Raw genomic sequence first — 17,612 nt, forward strand, 5'->3', positions numbered from 1 at the left:
TAGTTGTTAAACTCATTTGATAAGTACTCAAGTCCATTATCTGTCCTAAGTTTTTTTTAATTTTCCTCCCTACTTGATTTTCAACCAAGACTTTCCATTCCTTAAACTTGTTAAATGTGTCACTTTTCTGTTTAAGGATATAAACCCAAACCTTCCTAGAATAGTCATCAATAAATGATAGAAAGTAATTCCCCCCACCATGAGAACTAACCCTTGCAGGCCCTCACAAATCAGAATGGACATAGTCCAAACTTTGTTTAGTAGTGTGTGTATTGGGTTTGAAGCTAACTCTAGTGGACTTGCCTAGTATACAACCTTCACAAAAGGGAAGGTCTCCTAGGTCTTTGTCACCAAGTAACCCCTGTTTTTGGAGTTCCTTTAAGCCTTTATGGCTGACATGCCCTAGTCTTTTGTGCCAAAGTATAGTATCATTTTCCAAAGATTTCTAGACAGCAGAAGCATGTCCAGCAATAGTCTGACCTACCAGGGTATAAAGATCATTCTTTATTTCCCATTTCATTACAATTAATGACCCTTTAGTAACTCTTAAGACTCCTGACTCAGACTTAAAATTGCAACCAGATTTATCAAGCATTCCAAGAGAGATTAAATTTCTCTTAAGATCAGGTATATATCTTACATCTTTTAGTACCCTTTCCATACCATCATGCAATTTTAATCTGATTGTACCAATTCCAAGAACTTTACAAGATTTATTATTACCAAGCATAACATGTCCACCATCAAAATCAGAGAAAGTTTCAAACCAAGACTTACAAGGACACATATGAAAAGAATATTCTGAATCTAAAATCCATTCATTACTGGATTCAGTCTCTGAGATACAAAGTACCTCAACACTCTCATAGCCTTCAAATGCAATAGATACATTTCCCTCATGTTTGAACTTATCTCCCTCTCTAGTTTTCTTTTTTGGACAATCTTTCTTGAAATGTCCCTCTTTGTGACAGAGGAATCATTTTAATTGTTTTCCTTTTGATTTTGATCTACTCTTAATTTTCATTCCTTTATAACCAGGTTTTTCAAATCTTCTCCTAGCCACTAACCCCTCACCAGTCTGAGTTTTAGCTTCAGAATTGTTCTGAAGTTCCCTTGCAAGCAATATGGATTGCACCTCATCTAATGACAAGCTCTCTCTGCCATACATAATTGTTTCTTTTAGGTTAGCATATGAACTGTCAAGGGAACTCAATAACAATATAGCCTGATCCTTATCATCTATTGTGATGTCTATGTTAGCAAGATCTAGGATAACCTTGTTAAACTCATCCAAATGATCTTCAATGGACACACCAGGAGTCATTTTAAAGGTGTACAGTTTTGTCTTCTTATGAAGACGATTGGCCAGAGATTTGGTCATATAGAGAGTTTCTAGCTTTAACCAAATCTCTGTAGCTGAATCTTCATTGGCCACCTCCCGTAAGACCTTATCCCCTAAGGAAAGAATAATGGCATTATGTGCCTTTTGTAATATTTCGGGTTTAACCCTATCATTGATAGAGGAACTTGATTGTTCCTTGGAGGACCCCTTAGACAGCTTCTTGTCTCAAAGAAGTGCATCTTAGAGACCATGTTGTACTAACAGAGCCCTCATTTTAATACGCCAGAGACCAAATTCATTTTTTCCTGTAAATTTCTCCACCTCAAACTTTGTAGAACCCATCTCGACCTAGGCTCTAGATACCACTTGCAGTAAAATATTCTTCAGCAAGAACACCAATAATAGCAACATGTACCAAGATTGATTCAAGAAATATAAACAGAAAAACACACCAGATAGAAAAACAAGAGAATAGAACGAATATACCAAGAACACAAGGATTTAACGTGGTTCGATCCTTACGGATCTACGTCCACAGGGGGAATTGGCCAGAGATTGTGTTATTCAAGCTTCAAAATGCAATGATGTACAGGTTACAAGATTCAGGTAATCAGTATGACCTTAACTCTCTCAATCTCTCTAGATTTACAAGTTTCTTTTTGGAAAACCCTCCTCTCTCGAAGCCTCTCTCTGTCTCTCTGAATTCCCCTAATTTCTCATTACAGCTACAGTGGCCATCATATGCCTTTTATACGGCTACCACTTTAGTAACCCTAATTACACAGATTCAAACCACGTGGACATGTGCTAGTCGATAGATTACACCAAGGGCCTCAGAATTACAAAGATAGATGAAGGCACGTGGTCACTTCTTTGACCATTAGATACAAACTAGAGAGAAAATAAAATTACAACTTTATCCTTCTAAAATAAATTGTTGACACATATTAGTCATCATAATAGAAAACTACTGAGAGTGCTCTTTAGAGCATAATAATTTTGTCTTCAACCTTCCTCTTCTCATCTTCACTTACAATAAATAGAAGGATTTGGGCATCTCTTTTCCGATCGGCAACACAGGAAGGTAATAACCCCCTCTCTCTCTCATTTTCGTCTTCAACGTTCATATCAAGGCAAGTTTAATTAACGGTGCTGTATTTCTCTCCAAAGAGCAACTATTTGATCTTTCTTTTGTGTGTTCTTATCATTATTGTACGCACTATTTGATCTTTCAATAAAGAATCCCTCACACCTCGTCTTCAAATGGAAATTTTTCACAAAAGGAAAACATCGCAAGAGTTTTAATTCAAATGTCGATGCTTGCTTTATAGAAATGCAGGGCTTAAAGTATGGAAATATATGTTTTCCATTAAAGAATCCCTTACAACCAACTGTGCTTGTCTTTTGCAAGTGGGGAAGGAAACCCAGAAATGAATATGACCAAATCCAAATTGGCAGCATTGTCATCACCTTGACTGGACTTGAGGTTGTAAGAAGTAGGGGAGAAATGGGAAGCGTGTTGGAGTATGAGAGAGAGCCATGTGACTCTATGAGGAAGAGGAAGATAGAGAGAAGAAAAGGAAAGGCATGGGGCTTCTTAAGGAAGTGTAGAAGAAAATAGGGGAAAATAATAAAATCACATATTTAAGTGGTGTGTTGAGTGAGTGTGGGACTTATGTTTAGAATTTTTTATAGTGAAAACACAAGCTTTTAAGCAGGGCAGAACTAAGAGTTGGTGCGTGGGGGGGCGATTAGCAAAGTGTACCGTATGTAGGGGTGAACAGTAACCAACATTTAAAGTAGCAAAGTGTGTTACCAATATTTAACATTAACATTATAAGGTAGCTATTTAGGAACAACTAAATTATTCAGACCATCAATCTGAACCTCTCACTTGAGCTCTATCGAATTTAAGTGAACGATAAAAATTAAGACAGAAATAACTATGTGAGACTTGTTGAAACAAATGATAATAATTAAGTAAACAAACAATAAAAATTAGCTATGAGGTTTTATTTTTACCTTCACTCCTACTTGTTAATTCGATGGTAGTAGATATGTACTTACTAACAAAATTAATCCAAATTGATAATTTAGCATGTAGAAGACTTGAAAGTAAAAGTGTAAATAAATAGGAAAAATGAGGTTGTAGATTTACTAAATAGCTTATAAAAATATATCAAAATATTTTCTTGCCTCTTATGAGATGTGAAAAAAAAATGAAAATGTGAGATTTTATTAATGAAAAAAATAAGTGTGAATATGAAAAATTGTTGAAAAACCAAAAGAAACCAAGACAACTAAGTACTAAATAAAATTTTTGAAAATATTTTAAGGGAATAAATTATCTTTATATTATGATATCTTTAAAAAACCATATACTAAAACAAATTTATAAAAATTTTTGGGGACCAAGCATCAATATAGGTCCGCCACTGCTTCTAAGCTGTATTTCTTCGAAAGTAATCATTAATAAGATTTAAAAAATATATTCTAACCCCAATTTCATGCCAGGATTTTAGGTGCTTGATAATCTTTTCAAAAATTTTTTTTTTAATCTGATCTGGAAGTGTTTAGTGCCATTTTACAGTGTTTGTTTAGCGTTGGGTTAGTGCCATCTGATCTGGGAGAGAGGGTCAAGGGTCCTGGGAAAGAGGGTCTTGGGCGAGTCTGGAAGAAGAGAGTTCTGGGAGAGGGTCTTCAGTCTTGGGCAAGGCCGCGAGAGTTTGGAAGAGAAATTTTACATTAGTCCCATTGGAGGGTGTTTTTGGGGCACTAACGGAAGGACCGGTTAGAAGATATTATCTTGACCGAATTTCCATTGCTTATATTTTGAGGAACCTAACCAAATCAATCTCCCGTATTGTGAAGAAGAAGAAAAGAAATTAGTTTTTGACGACTAGCTGAGGCGAAGGCCGAAGAGAATGCGGTTCAAGATGTACGGATCATTCCGGTGCAGAATGGTGCTGCTGCTTGTGTTTCTGCTTCTGGATTGCAACTTCAGCAATTGTTTAGCGGACACTTCTTCTGAGGCTACTATGCACACCAACAACTGGGCTGTTTTGGTCTGCACCTCTCGGTTCTGGTAACTCAAGCTTTACTTTTCGCTCTAAAACTTTTACATTTATGATTTTTGAACCATTGAAAAGCATACCCACGTTATTATTAATGTTATTTCTTATCATTTGTATTGTTATGGAGAAATAAATTGTACCCATTTTGTATTTTCTTATGATTTTTTTTTATAGGTAATCAAGATGTTTTTATTCACAGTATAATAGGAATAGCCAAGTACACAGGAAGTATACATGAGTAATACCTAACTAGATTTACAATCTCACGATTGACACTGCCCATGCATATTTTTCTTATTTCCTTGAAGATTTTTGTTTAATTGCTTGATAAGCTGTTAGTGGACCTACATGATAAACAATATACTAGTCTGGATTATGGTTCTGTTTTGTCCTCTCTCTTTTTTTTTCCCCTTTTTGTATTTGATGTAAGGGACTGGGAAATAGGAGCGAGCATTGCCAATATTCTAAAGGTTCCATTGATATTAGAATTCATGTTTAACTGCCGTCCTATTGCCAATAATCTTAAGGTGCCGTTGTGATTGATATTTGAATTCATGTTTAACTGCTTATGTTGCATCATTGGCAACATCACTTGCAAGTAAATGGAACTCATGGCTCATTTGACTCATTTCTGTCCAAATGAATCTTTTCTGATGTTGCAATCAAGGTGAAATTAAAGTTATGCGCCAAATGATTTGTACGTATGTGTGATGTTTGATTACTTATACAAAACAAACATATGTGTGATGTTTGAGTATCAGTATTAGTTCTTTGTAAATTTGATATTTTGACCTCAGTGATGCATCATTTGAACTTCGTAACAGAAAGAATGGTGAATATTGATCAACGAAACATGCTGATGCTTTGCTTTTAGTAGGTAACTGGTATTTGAGTTTCCTAACAAATTAATTATGTTGTTCCCTTTCTTAGATGATAAATGGTTGAAGATAATATCAAATAATTTATGTCCATTTTTTTGTATCCAATAACGGGAAACAATTAATTTTCCTCTAAAAAATAAATTCATATTTTCTTGACTGACTGAAAAGAAGAAAAACAGTATTTTAATGTTTTATTACCATTGATGCATCACTTCCATATTTTAAGGAGAGAAACTTGACAATTTAGAGCTTGAAGGACCTTGGGTCTATATTGATACGAGACTAGAATAATCTTGTAATTACCTATTTGTTTTGCATACTTGGGCTAGAGTTCTGCACCTAGTAGTTTCCAATAATGAGGTCTTTCACTGTTAGTCATCTAGAACCTTTAAAAGTTATTCAGGGAAAGACTTCTGGCATATAGTTTTTTTTACTTCTAATTTTTTTACCTATAAAAAATGTAGCTTTTTAATTTCTGGAATTATAATCTAACCTTTACTTTTCTTAGAATTCCAACTCTTCCATGGAGGTGACAGGACCTAGTATTGTTTCCTTTTCATTATATGTGCTATTTTGAAGAACTACGCAGATGTTTGTTTTGACTTACAGTGGATTTCTGACATACATTATCAATATCTATGTGACTGAACAGTACTCATGATACTAATTTATTGTTTCTGTGTATAACATACACTGTTCTTTTACAGTGCTCAACATAAAAATTAAAATGTCACTGTTGCCCCAATTTTAAGCTTGAAATCATATTTCTAAGACTATTTTTTGTCTTTCTACCTCTAGAATGCTCCCGAGTAATTGATATTTGATGTCGGGCCAGTCAAGACACAATATAATATCAACATCATATGTGCCGAGCTGCTTGATATGCATTATGAGAAACTTGAGCTGTTGCATCACGAGAAATTTGACTTATCCAGTTGAATAACTTACTTCTATGTCCTTGTTCAGGTTTAATTATCGACACATGGCTAATACTTTATCCTTGTATAGGTAAGAAAATAGCTTTAAATAGCTTTCTTTGTTAGGTTTTTGATTGTTGTTTCTTTTGGGATCCCTCTTACCTGGTAACCATTGATTGAAAATCTTCCAATCCTTTATCTTCCAGGACAGTTAAGCGGCTAGGAATACCTGATGAGAGAATAATCCTCATGCTGGCAGATGACATGGCTTGCAATGCCAGAAACAAATACCCAGCCCAAGTTTTTAACAATGAGAACCACAAACTTAACTTGTACGGAGATAATGTTGAGGTGAGTCTTGTATCTCCAATTGGGCTTTTGATGCTTCTAAAGAGCAAATGTATCTATATGGTTACTCCAAGCTCTGATCACCTTAGACACCTAGGAGCGGTAGCATTCGTTAAGAGGCTGTTCTTTTGTTTGGATAACGATATCAATAAATTCTGAATCTATTATTTATTTTGATTATATTCTTTAGTTGTTCTTTTGGATTTGATTTGTCTTGATTGGTATTACATTTACCATCTGTGCCATACATACACCATCCTAAATGGTGCCATAAAGAGCTTGGAATAATCACCATGTCTAATCTATTTGAGATATTCCTAGAATGCCTTTGTTTTTTTATTTCTCATGATGATGGCTACCACTTTTTTTATTGCTTGTTATCTGTGGTAGCTTAGAAATATCCCAGTTGGTCATCTAAGAATGAATATTAAGATTACTTATATATATATATATATATATATAATATAAAGAATGTATTTAGGTGTTCTTCTATATACTTCCTGTGTACATGGACTATACCTATTTAATTCATATATATAATATTTATCTCTTACTTATAAAAAATAAAAATAAAAAGAATGAATTTTAAGATTAAGGTGCATACCCAATAATAATGGGAGACAAGGTCTATGATAACTGTGACTGGTGTAGGTTTAACATTTGCAGTTGTACTTTAGGTCAATGGAATATATCTGTGGTGGGCCCTCAACTTGTTTGCCTTCTAGTTAATTGTCCATCAAGAATACCATCAACTTAGTTAAAAGATCTGCAGTTTTCCCAGTATGGATACTTTGAGCAGATCTACTGCCTCCTCTAATCATGAATTCTGTAAAAGCACAGATACAATTTTTGGTAGTATCGTAAACTTGAGCCTTAATGTTTGAAAGAAAAGTCAAGTTCAGTTACTTCGAACCTTTTGTTAATGGAAAATCTCCTGTCCTTTGAGACAAAAGAGGGGCGCCTTTATTGAAAGAGGAGATTTGATTAGCAACTCTTATATGCTCATCTAAATTTCTTTATTTCACATGCATGGTGTGAGATTATCTGAAACTACATTGATTTGTGGGATAGGATTACCCCTCCTTCCCATCCTTCCATTCTATGGTCGAATGTATTGGTGACCCATAAAGTTTCTATGTTTTCTGGTATTTAACCAAATGCAAAAGTTATAATTATCTTGTTTGGTCATATTATTTGTTATGTAGGGATGTAGATTTTTGTACTGTGGATATTATATTTTCTAGCATGCCAAAGACACCCTGAAACGTGCACCCGCTCCCTCTCTTTTCTTTGAATTTTTGCAAATAGTTCGGTGGTGTATTAGACTGTCCATCATATGCAAGAATCTTGAAAGTTTTACGTTCCTTGCTTCAGGTTTGTAATAACCAAGGACTTTTGATAATTGGTTTCCTAGAATGGACTCTCATTTTTTACTGATTGCAATCTCTCAGGTAGATTATCGAGGATACGAAGTGACAGTTGAAAATTTTTTACGGGTATTGACTGGGCGTCATGAGAATGCCGTTCCAAGATCTAAGCGTCTTTTAAGTGATGAAGGTAGCCACATCCTGCTTTATATGACGGGACATGGAGGAGATGAGTTTTTGAAATTTCAGGACTCAGAAGAGCTTCAGAGTCATGATTTAGCTGATGCTGTGAAACAAATGAAAGAAAAGCGTAGGTAAGGGGAATCTTCTACTTTTATGCATGTTTCCCATGATATCTGTATTTGATTTTTTTTTAATTTGAAATAAGAACAAAGAAAATCAATTGTGGAGGCTCTAATGGCATCTGTTTCTGCCATCTGCAAATAATTTCCTTCACAATAAAAAAAAGTTTGGTTAACCAGAAGACATGTGAGTAATTAACTTCTTTAAATAGAAATTTCGAGGTGACTTTGTGTATCTAATAAGAAAAGTTTGGCTGACTTTATCTCTCTCTCTCTCTAATCTTGCTGACTATCAATATAGATTACCTCTGGTGGAAAATGAGCTGATAACTTGTTAATAATGTTAAAAACTCCAGATTCAAGGAGCTGCTCATAATGGTGGACACTTGCCAAGCGGCAACTCTCTTCTCTCAGGTATGTGACTCCTAAAGGGGGTGATGTTCTTAGAATACCACTAACGTGGATAATTTGTAATCAAAATCCCTATTTAGTTTTAAGGAATTTTACTTATCTGTTTAGTGGAACATCTACATTTCACCATGAACATTAATTTTTGTTGGCACTGTTGACATTTTCTGAGACAATAGGGGAAAACAGAAAGATCACATTGCTGACAGTTCATAGTTCTCAATTTGATCTCTAGAATTCCTTACTCACAGTACTTACCAAAAAAGTAAAAAATAGAATTCCTGACTTACATTTCATTATAACCAATTGCAAGACCGAACAGATTGTTTTTGTTAAACCAGTAACAAGCTTAACTGGAATTGCCTACCCAAATAAATCATATGAGCTAAGATGCTACGGATTCATCTCATAACTCATGCCTTGCTGCATACTGATTGAGATTAGACAACAAATTGGTATCTTGCTTGCACAGGGTACACCTGTTAGTGATATCAAGGTTTACCTGGGTCAAGCCTCAAGACAGGCCAGGCACAGAAATAGAGGGTCAATGTGCTGGTCTAGAGTCTGAATAATGAGCCAAAGTGTGGTCCCATGAAAATAACGTTGCATAAAACTTTTATAATTCCTTTTTATAAAATATACGTTCTCTAGATAATTACAGTAATGTTAGTAGAGGCATGCATACAAACATAAATTAATGAAGCATCATCAATCTTGGTCAGGATTGATGATAATCTTGATCTTATAAGGCCTAATATCAACTAAGATTATAAACAGTGCTCAAAATTCCTGTAAACCTTCCCTTTATGTATGCAATCTGTAGACTATGCTATGGTTACAAAAAGCTCCTTGTAGCATGATGTTCTCAATTTATTTAGATTATTAACTTTTCCATTCTTCAAGACCAAGATAATAAATGTGCTTGCTAACTCTTCAAAAAGGAATTCAACTTGTGAAACTTCTGCATGTATGCCACAAATGAATCCTTATTCTTAAGCAGACCTCCTATTCTGCATTTTATTGGCCTAAAAATTTCCTTGTCGCTGGTTGTAAATGTCAAAAAATTGGATGAACAAATTGAGAGTTAACCGCAAATGTAGATTAAAAGATACGGGAATTAGCAATATCCAGTGGATAGCCAGCACTCTTATTGTTTCATCATGCCTAAATGATAATTGGTTTGGGAAAATAAAAAAGAAAACAATCCCAGTGTGAAGTTCCTTTTGTATTCTGTGTATGAATTCCAGATTTACTTTATCTGTGTTACATACATATCTTTAGTACTGTTCATGATAAATCCTTTAGCTGTTCCATTCTGATATTATTAACCTAACATGTAATTCTGTGATCTTAGCATTGTTTACATCTGCCACCAATCTGTGTTATCTATTTTCTAGCTTTTATGAGATTTTATGGAGGCTCTGGTTTATGCACTTGGGGTTGTGCTTGTCCCAAATGAGCTTGGCATTGTGAGATTAATCTAGTTATCATGGCATACAAAATGTGGCCCTTCTAGTAATTTATTTAGAAATGGATTAAATTTCGTTTCTTGAGCAGCTTCAATCACCTGGTGTCTTGGCCATTGGAAGCAGCATGAAGGGAGAGAACTCATACTCACATCACTTGGACTCAGACGTAAGTGCATTCTTTTCTACAGTATTTTCCATCTGTGGACCATATAAATAAAGTATTCATCAATATAACTTTCTTTGACTTTTATTTCACCAGGTCTTAGGTACCACATGTAAGATTTCTTGTTATTCTGTTTATCTTAAACAGGTTGGTGTTTCAGTTGTGGATCGTTTCACTTTTTACACCCTTGGATTCTTTGAGAGGCTAAATATGTACAATAATGACTCATTGATGAGGTATGTTGAACTCTTCTTTACTGATAAAAAAAATCAGGCATGTTGAACTAGAAGTAAAAGAATAACTGCAATTCATATTGCCTCCTTGTTATATTCAAGAGAGACAAAAACTTGAAAAAAAATATATTGCCTCCTTATTATGCTCTTTTCAGCTCCTATACTTTGCTATTTGTGTTATTTTCAGACCCTCACCTATAGTTAGTTTTCTATAAGATTCAATGCTGTTGGAACTAGGAAAGTCTTGATTTTGAATTTGAACACTGCCTTTGAATTGTAGTGTCATTTATGCCTGTCATAGTTTTGTTTTCCTTGATCTGTTGAGGAGTGCCTCTACCTTTATTTCACTGTAAAATAGGCAAATATTTTTATTTTATTTATATGAAAAAAGAGGCAAATATAAAAAAGGAAAAAAGAATATATTTTTTTGAGTTCATGTGTTTCTATTGGACAGGATTTGTTTGGCGGCAATTAGTCATTTTGTTGGAAGAAATCGGTGTTATGATTCTTCTAAAAATTGGAACCATAAAGTTAGCTTTGAAATGGTGATAAAGTTTTCCTAATCGGTTTTAATAGTTTTTAAAATTTTGCGTCATTGTGTCCAAACTGTCACGGCAACAACTACATCTCTAGCATAAATATTGTTTAATCCATTTTAACATGGCACAGCCTATTGTCCAAAGCTCCCCCTCTCTTCATGGTATCTCCACAACCATTTACACAATAAAGCCTTGTTGAAGACCAACAAATTCCGAATTCCCAGCCCGCCTTCTCGTATAGGGGCACAAACTGTAGCCCAATTCACCAAATGAAACTTGAATTCTTCGTCTATTCCCCCCCATAGGAAGTCTCTTTGAAATTTCTCTATCCGATGAGCCACTTTGCATGGTATTGGAAATAAAGATAAGAAGTAAGTCGGCAGGTTGGATAGAGTACTTTTTATCAATGCAACTCTACCACCTTTGGACAAATAAATCCTCTTCCAACTCATCAGTTTACACTCCATTTTTTCCAACACTCCATCCCAAATAGACAGAAATTTAAAGGTGGCACCCAATGGAAAACTGAGATACATCATTGGCAAGGTGGAGACTTTACATCCCAGAATATTGGCCAAGCTCAAAACACTTAGAACTAATTCTAACTTAGCGAGATTCACTTTCAAACCCGAAGCTGCTTCAAAGCAAAGTAAAAGAGCCCGCAAGGCTTGAATATGATTATGACTAGCGCCACAAAAGACTGAGTATCATCTGCAAATAAGAGGTGAGTCATCTCAAGTGTGTCGATTCTTGCATCCCCTACGACAAATCCAGATAAAAATCCACCTTCCACAAGACCTGCAATCATTTTACTAGGATAGAGAAATCCATTGGGGTACCATTCACTAAGATAGAGAAATGTACGGTGGAGATGCAAAATTTGATCCAAGAGCACCATCTCGCTCCAAGTCCACCTCTCAAGCATGTGTAATAAAAAATTCTAGTTTACACGATCATATGTCTTCTCTATGTCCAGTTTGCATAATAACCCAGGCTCACCCGACTTGATGCGATTCTCTAAGCATTCATTGGCAATGAGAACCGAGTCAAGGATTTGCTGACCTTGGATGAATGCATTTTGGGGCTTGGATATGATCTTCTCCAATGGCGTACTCAATCGAATAGCTAATGCCTTCGAAAGGATTTTGTACATTCTACTCACCAAGCTAATAGGACGAAAGTCCTTAATCTCCACCACCCCAGGCTTCTTTGGGATAAGAGTTATGAAAGCAACATTTAGGCTTTTTTCAAAAATACCTCATTCATGAAACTCTTGGAAGAAGCTTATTATGTCGTCTTTAACTACCTCCCAACATGCCTTAAAGAAGGCCATATTGAACCCATCAAGACCCGGAGCTTTGTCACCAGCCATACTTCTCACCACCTTGTGAATCTCCACCTCCTCGAAAGGCCTCTCTAGCCAACTTGCTTCATGCTGATCGATCGACCCAAAGACAAGGCCATCCAAACAAGGTCTCCAAGAAAATTTGTCTGAAAGTAGTTTTGCATGGTGGTTGGTAATATGATTTGTGATCTCAGACGGATTCGATGTAATCTTCCCATTTGCCAACAAGGACTCCATGATATTGTGTCTTCTATGCGATGGAAGAACTTGGTACATTTATCCCCTTCTTAGCCATAAAGCCCTCGATTTTTGTCTCCATGAGATCTTTTCCATTAAATCCATCATTTCAATGTCCGAGGTGACTTACTTTTTGCAAGCCTTTTCTTCTTCTGAAAGTCCCCTCTCCTCTTCCACATCCTCCAAAACCCTGTAATTCATTGAGGAGGGACTTCTTTCGGTGTTCCACATTCCCAAGCATTTGCTCATTCCACTTCTTCTAGTCCTCCTTGAGAGCCTTTAACTTACAAGTCAGCACATAACTCAGGTTGCCTTGTATGAGATAGGAAGACCACCATTGTCTTACTCGCTCAACGAAGCCTTTAGATTTCAGCCACATGTTCTCAAACTTGAAATATTTTTACCTCCCTGTACGCCTCCATGATCAATGAGAATGGGGAAGTGATCCGAACATAACCTTGGAAGCCGTTTTTCGATTAGATCCAGAAAATGTGCATCCCAATCGGGCGAAATGAGGAATCTATCAAGTATTGACCAAGTGGGATGTTCTCTATTACTGGACCATGTGAATGTGCCACCCACTAGAGGAATGTCCAAAAGATCTTGCTCATAATAAAGTCTGAAAAATCCGTCATTGCTAAGCTAGAGCTAGGACCTTCTAGTCGTTTGGTTGGGAAGCGAGTGACATTAAAATCTCCCCCAGTGCACCAAGGAAGCCTTCATAAGCTACAAAGACCTGCCAATTCATCCCACATGCCTCTTCTCTTAGTATTAGTATTGGGACCATAAACACCAATAAAGGACCATTGGTACCTATTTTCCACATTCGTGAAAGAAGTAGCCACTGTATATTCCCCCACACACTCACCTGTTTTTTCCACCACCCTTTTATCCTACATTACCAAGATGCCTCCCAAAGCCCCCTTAGATGGCAAATACAACCACCCCACATGACAACAATCCACAAACTTCGTATGATTTTATGGGAGATGAGTACCAATTTTGTCTCTTGTAAACATACACATCCACTCTCCAACTACGAAGCTGGTTTCGTACTTTGGTGCGCTTCTCTAATTCGTTCAACCCCCTTACATTCCACGAGACTATTTTGAGCTTCATAAAACCACCGATTTCTTCGTCCCACCACGACTCGCACTTCCTTCATAATTGACCGAACAAGCAAGTCGCTTTAATTTCCTTTCCCTTTTCTTGGCTGAATGGCTCTTCATGGTTGCATTGGACTGCCCAGCTTCGATGCCAGCAAGTAAGGCCAAGAACTGATCTTCATAACCGATACATGGGAGCCCGACACACAATTGAATCTCCTTGGCTTTATGTAAAACCCAATCTGATGCTAGTTGTTCTTTTAGTGGGGACATTAAATTCAACAGAATAGGCTCAACCCAATGATTATCAGTTCCAATATTCCTACCTGCTGCTACCTCCGCCAACGGGAACTCCCCCTCATTATTATTGTGTTTAGATACTCTGGGCTTGAATATAACCAAGGTGCCAGCATCGGTTTGGTTGTCACCCTCAGAATTGTCCCCCATCAGCATCTCAGTGTCCATTGGAGGCTCCTGTGTAAGCACAACAGCTATAGGACTTTCAACTGTGTCAGAGAAGGTCACCGGCTCACTCTAGCCCTCTTCCTCTGTCTGGGAACCCTTCATATGTTCGATGTCAATGCGTCCTCTCTCGGTCAGAGAGCTTCTTACCATTTCAACATTATTTCTGCTGACTTGAGCATGCAGCGCACGTCTCCGTCCTTCTCCCTCAATGTCTATCTCCTTTACTTATGAATACCCAGAATTACCCTCAACCCTTGGTATCACTGCTACTGCATCTCCCTGAGCACTCATTACCATTTCTTGACTGCCGGCAGCAAGTCCCGATGACCGGACCACCTCTGCATAGGACTTGGGCAGTGTGTTGATCGACACTTTCTAGTTTGAGTTTTGAAACCTTGACAACCCAACCTTTCTCCCCCTCCCCATGCTGCCGTAAGCTTCCTGCAGTGCAACCACCATTTGTTTTCCACCCTTTCCCCTCCATTTCTTCCGGTACAAAATCAAAATTCCGTCTGCCACCATTGCCATATTCCACTAACGCCATATATCGACCTTGAGCATTGGAACATCTCTGAGCAATGTAACTTCTATGACCATCCCTTGAGGTTGCAAAGAACTCCTTTTTATAACCATGTGAACATTCCCCAAGGGCTCTAATGAACCAGTTCACGGTGAACATCTCCAGGACCAATGCTTTCATAACCTTCCAACTTCTCTCTGTTATGTGAATCCATCGGCTACCTTCCTCAGACAGTTCAAAAGGTTTAGAATCTGCTTCATGAAACCCATGATAATCTCGTAGTTAAGCACCAGAAGTCATCACCAGTGACAAAGTGTACAGGGAGAAAGTGTACGGAGTTTACAGAAACATTTCAAGACTTTTTTAACAGGCGTATTTATATAAATCCCATTTAGAAAGAATACACATGAATCATCTCTTTATGATTCATCTCTGGATGTCCAAACTGTCACAGCAACAACTACATCTCTTGATGTATTTAGCATAAATATTGTTTAATCCATTTAAACATGGCACAGCCTATTGAAACTAACAGGTGTATTTGTATAAATCCCATTTAGAAGAATACTTATGAATCATCTTTTGCATATACAGCGATTACATTGGCATTTGGGAATATCTAATACGGTCTGCAGATAGATGATTATGCATCATTTTTTATTCAAATAAAGACCTGTACCGTGGATTTGTGGTTATTTGCAGTCTTTTCAGTTCGTATAATCCTAGTATGTTGATGTCAACAGCATATTACCGAACAGATCTATACCAACGCCATTTAGAGGAGGTATGGAAGTTCTAGACTTATTTTTGTTGCTATTGATCTTCTAATTTTACAATGTGTTGAAGTTGCTGCTTCCTAATTATCTGTGATGTAATTAGAATCACATTACGCTACCCTTTATTAAAACTTCTTTATGTTAAAAAAAAAAAAATTGAACTTGCATAACCTATAGCTGGCTTTCCACAAATCTTTGCTGCCTGTGGGAAAAAAAAAAAAAAAAAAAAAAAAGAATTCCTGACTCCTTTATGGAAAAATAATCTGCCCAATGAAATTGTTTTTTGTGTTGCAATTAGGAAGCAGTTGCTGGACTTTTATTTCTGACTTCAATGGAACTTGAAGTCTCCTAGCATTTAATATTCTTTTGGGTATTTTGTATGATGTTCTGTTATATTGCATTTAGATCTCAAATGGCTGTCAGATATTTCCTTTAATCCTCATTTCGTTAATGTGATGTACTATTGAGAGCATTGTCATGTTCACAAAATGAAATCATCAAAATGCCTTCCATGGGCTGAATTATATAGGAGGGCTTAGGTTCTTTTCTGGTTTAACCATAAAAAACTGATTTGTGTATTTCAGTTTAAGTATTTGTTAAGCTTGAAGCAACTCTACCACTTCATATCGCGTATTCCTCAAGATTAAAGCAACATCTAAAACTTTGCATCTTTGTATTGCTATTTCGAATGGTTTTCTTTTTTTATTTGTTCAGCTCAAAATAAAGTTTCGGTATCTCTGTCATATATCTAGGTACCTGTGACAAACTTCTTTGGCTCAGTCATGGAAATGATACATACTGATTCAGCTTATAGTCTCCTGTCAAGAAAGGAGTCTTTCAGGGTTGAAATCAAGATGCCTGCAGATAAATCAGTCCCTGACAAGAAAAGATTAATGGACAAGCCCAGTCATTTGGATCAAATTAGAGAACTAAACATAGAGGTAAAACTTATTGTGTAGCCTTACTTTTGACTTTAATTATACAATTGTAGTAAAGAGGCAAGGTACATGTGGTGCAGGATCAACATGGCGCTTTAAAACGTACATGGAGTACCATTCAAAAAGAGATGGAAAAAGTCGAAGATGTTGATGCCTTTGTGAGCTATGGCTTAGTACTAATAGTTCCATTGTTGACGGTTTCCATGTGGCTAAAATGGTGAAACTTTGAGGCAACATATAATTTCTCTTTCTCCAGACCTTTATCCCCTGCCCAATGACCTTACATTTGATTCCCTTGTATGCTAGAGGCTAAGAAGAGAAAATGTTTTGGCGATCCAGCATTTGAAAATATATTCGAGTGTAGGTTTTGAAGTGATTAGGGGACATATGTTGCAATATTCGAGGAATTTTGTCAACACATAAGACTTACCAAATACACCCACTAGCCCCTTAAAAGACCCTAATACAGCAGTTTAAAAGAGAAAAACCAAGTACTATGTTTGGGTGTATTTGGTGCTACATCCACACTACAACTAGTACGGTACTTTATCTTCTTTTTTAGCTTTCCCAATTCTACCATGGAAGATGCCATATGCAATTGTTTTGGCGCACTCCTTGCGTTTTGGTGTTTTGAAACCGAGTAATAGTTGTGGAGTGCGTTAAGTGCTGTATATTCACTTTGAAAAAGAGTAGAATTTACTATTAAAAAATTAATTTTTTCTTTTCATGGGGTTCCGTATTTATTCATTTTAAAAAAAGTGATTATATGACGTTTGTGTACTCATAATTGTAACTACCATTTCTCTTTAAAATCAGCGTCTTTCATTCCCTTCTCTTCTGACATTGATGATACCCCCTTGCACCTTTTTCTCTGTTCCCTGCAAATTTTCAGCACATCCCATGTTCGGTACAGACAATTCTCAAGACCCATCTCCATATTTTGTTAAGAAAAGTGCCTTTTACCCTTCTGTATTTGCTGTTTTGGCTCTCTAGACTCTAGTCTATAAGACTTCATGCCCAACCCAAAATTTTCCCGCACGAGTTGATCTCAAAGAAGAGAGTACAATTTTTAATAACAGTTTTGAGTCCTCTTCCTGGTTGGTGAGTACCTTTGTTCCCCATCCCCCCAAGCTGTAGCAACTATTACTACCAATTGTTGGAACCCAAATATTTAATTTGTGT

The 17,612-nt window shown here is 36.6% G+C and overlaps 1 protein-coding gene across 1 annotated transcript; it reads left to right on the forward strand.

The window, feature by feature from the left end:
* The first annotated feature begins 3,815 nt into the window (after positions 1-3,815).
* LOC121260742 (putative GPI-anchor transamidase) lies at positions 3,816-16,828 on the forward strand. Its single transcript, XM_041162742.1, has 11 exons — positions 3,816-4,132; positions 4,214-4,427; positions 6,264-6,305; positions 6,421-6,565; positions 8,014-8,243; positions 8,588-8,645; positions 10,197-10,274; positions 10,419-10,507; positions 15,419-15,500; positions 16,245-16,433; positions 16,511-16,828. The coding sequence occupies exons 2-11, from the start codon at positions 4,267-4,269 to the stop codon at positions 16,649-16,651; spliced, it is 1,215 nt and encodes a 404-aa protein (XP_041018676.1). The 5' UTR covers positions 3,816-4,132; positions 4,214-4,266; the 3' UTR covers positions 16,652-16,828.
* The last annotated feature ends 784 nt before the right edge of the window (positions 16,829-17,612 follow it).

This window comes from Juglans microcarpa x Juglans regia, chromosome 4D (assembly GCF_004785595.1).
Source record: "Juglans microcarpa x Juglans regia isolate MS1-56 chromosome 4D, Jm3101_v1.0, whole genome shotgun sequence".
In the NCBI taxonomy this organism is placed as follows: domain Eukaryota; kingdom Viridiplantae; phylum Streptophyta; class Magnoliopsida; order Fagales; family Juglandaceae; genus Juglans; species Juglans microcarpa x Juglans regia.

Bases quoted from the DNA above. Each gene is read 5' to 3' on its own strand.
- LOC121260742 (XM_041162742.1), top strand. From the start codon at position 4,267: ATGCGGTTCAAGATGTACGGATCATTCCGGTGCAGAATGGTGCTGCTG. The intron at 10,508-15,418 runs GTATGTTGAACT...GGTTATTTGCAG, and splicing joins AATAATGACTCATTGATGAG to TCTTTTCAGTTCGTATAATC. The intron at 16,434-16,510 runs GTAAAACTTATT...CATGTGGTGCAG, and splicing joins TTAGAGAACTAAACATAGAG to GATCAACATGGCGCTTTAAA.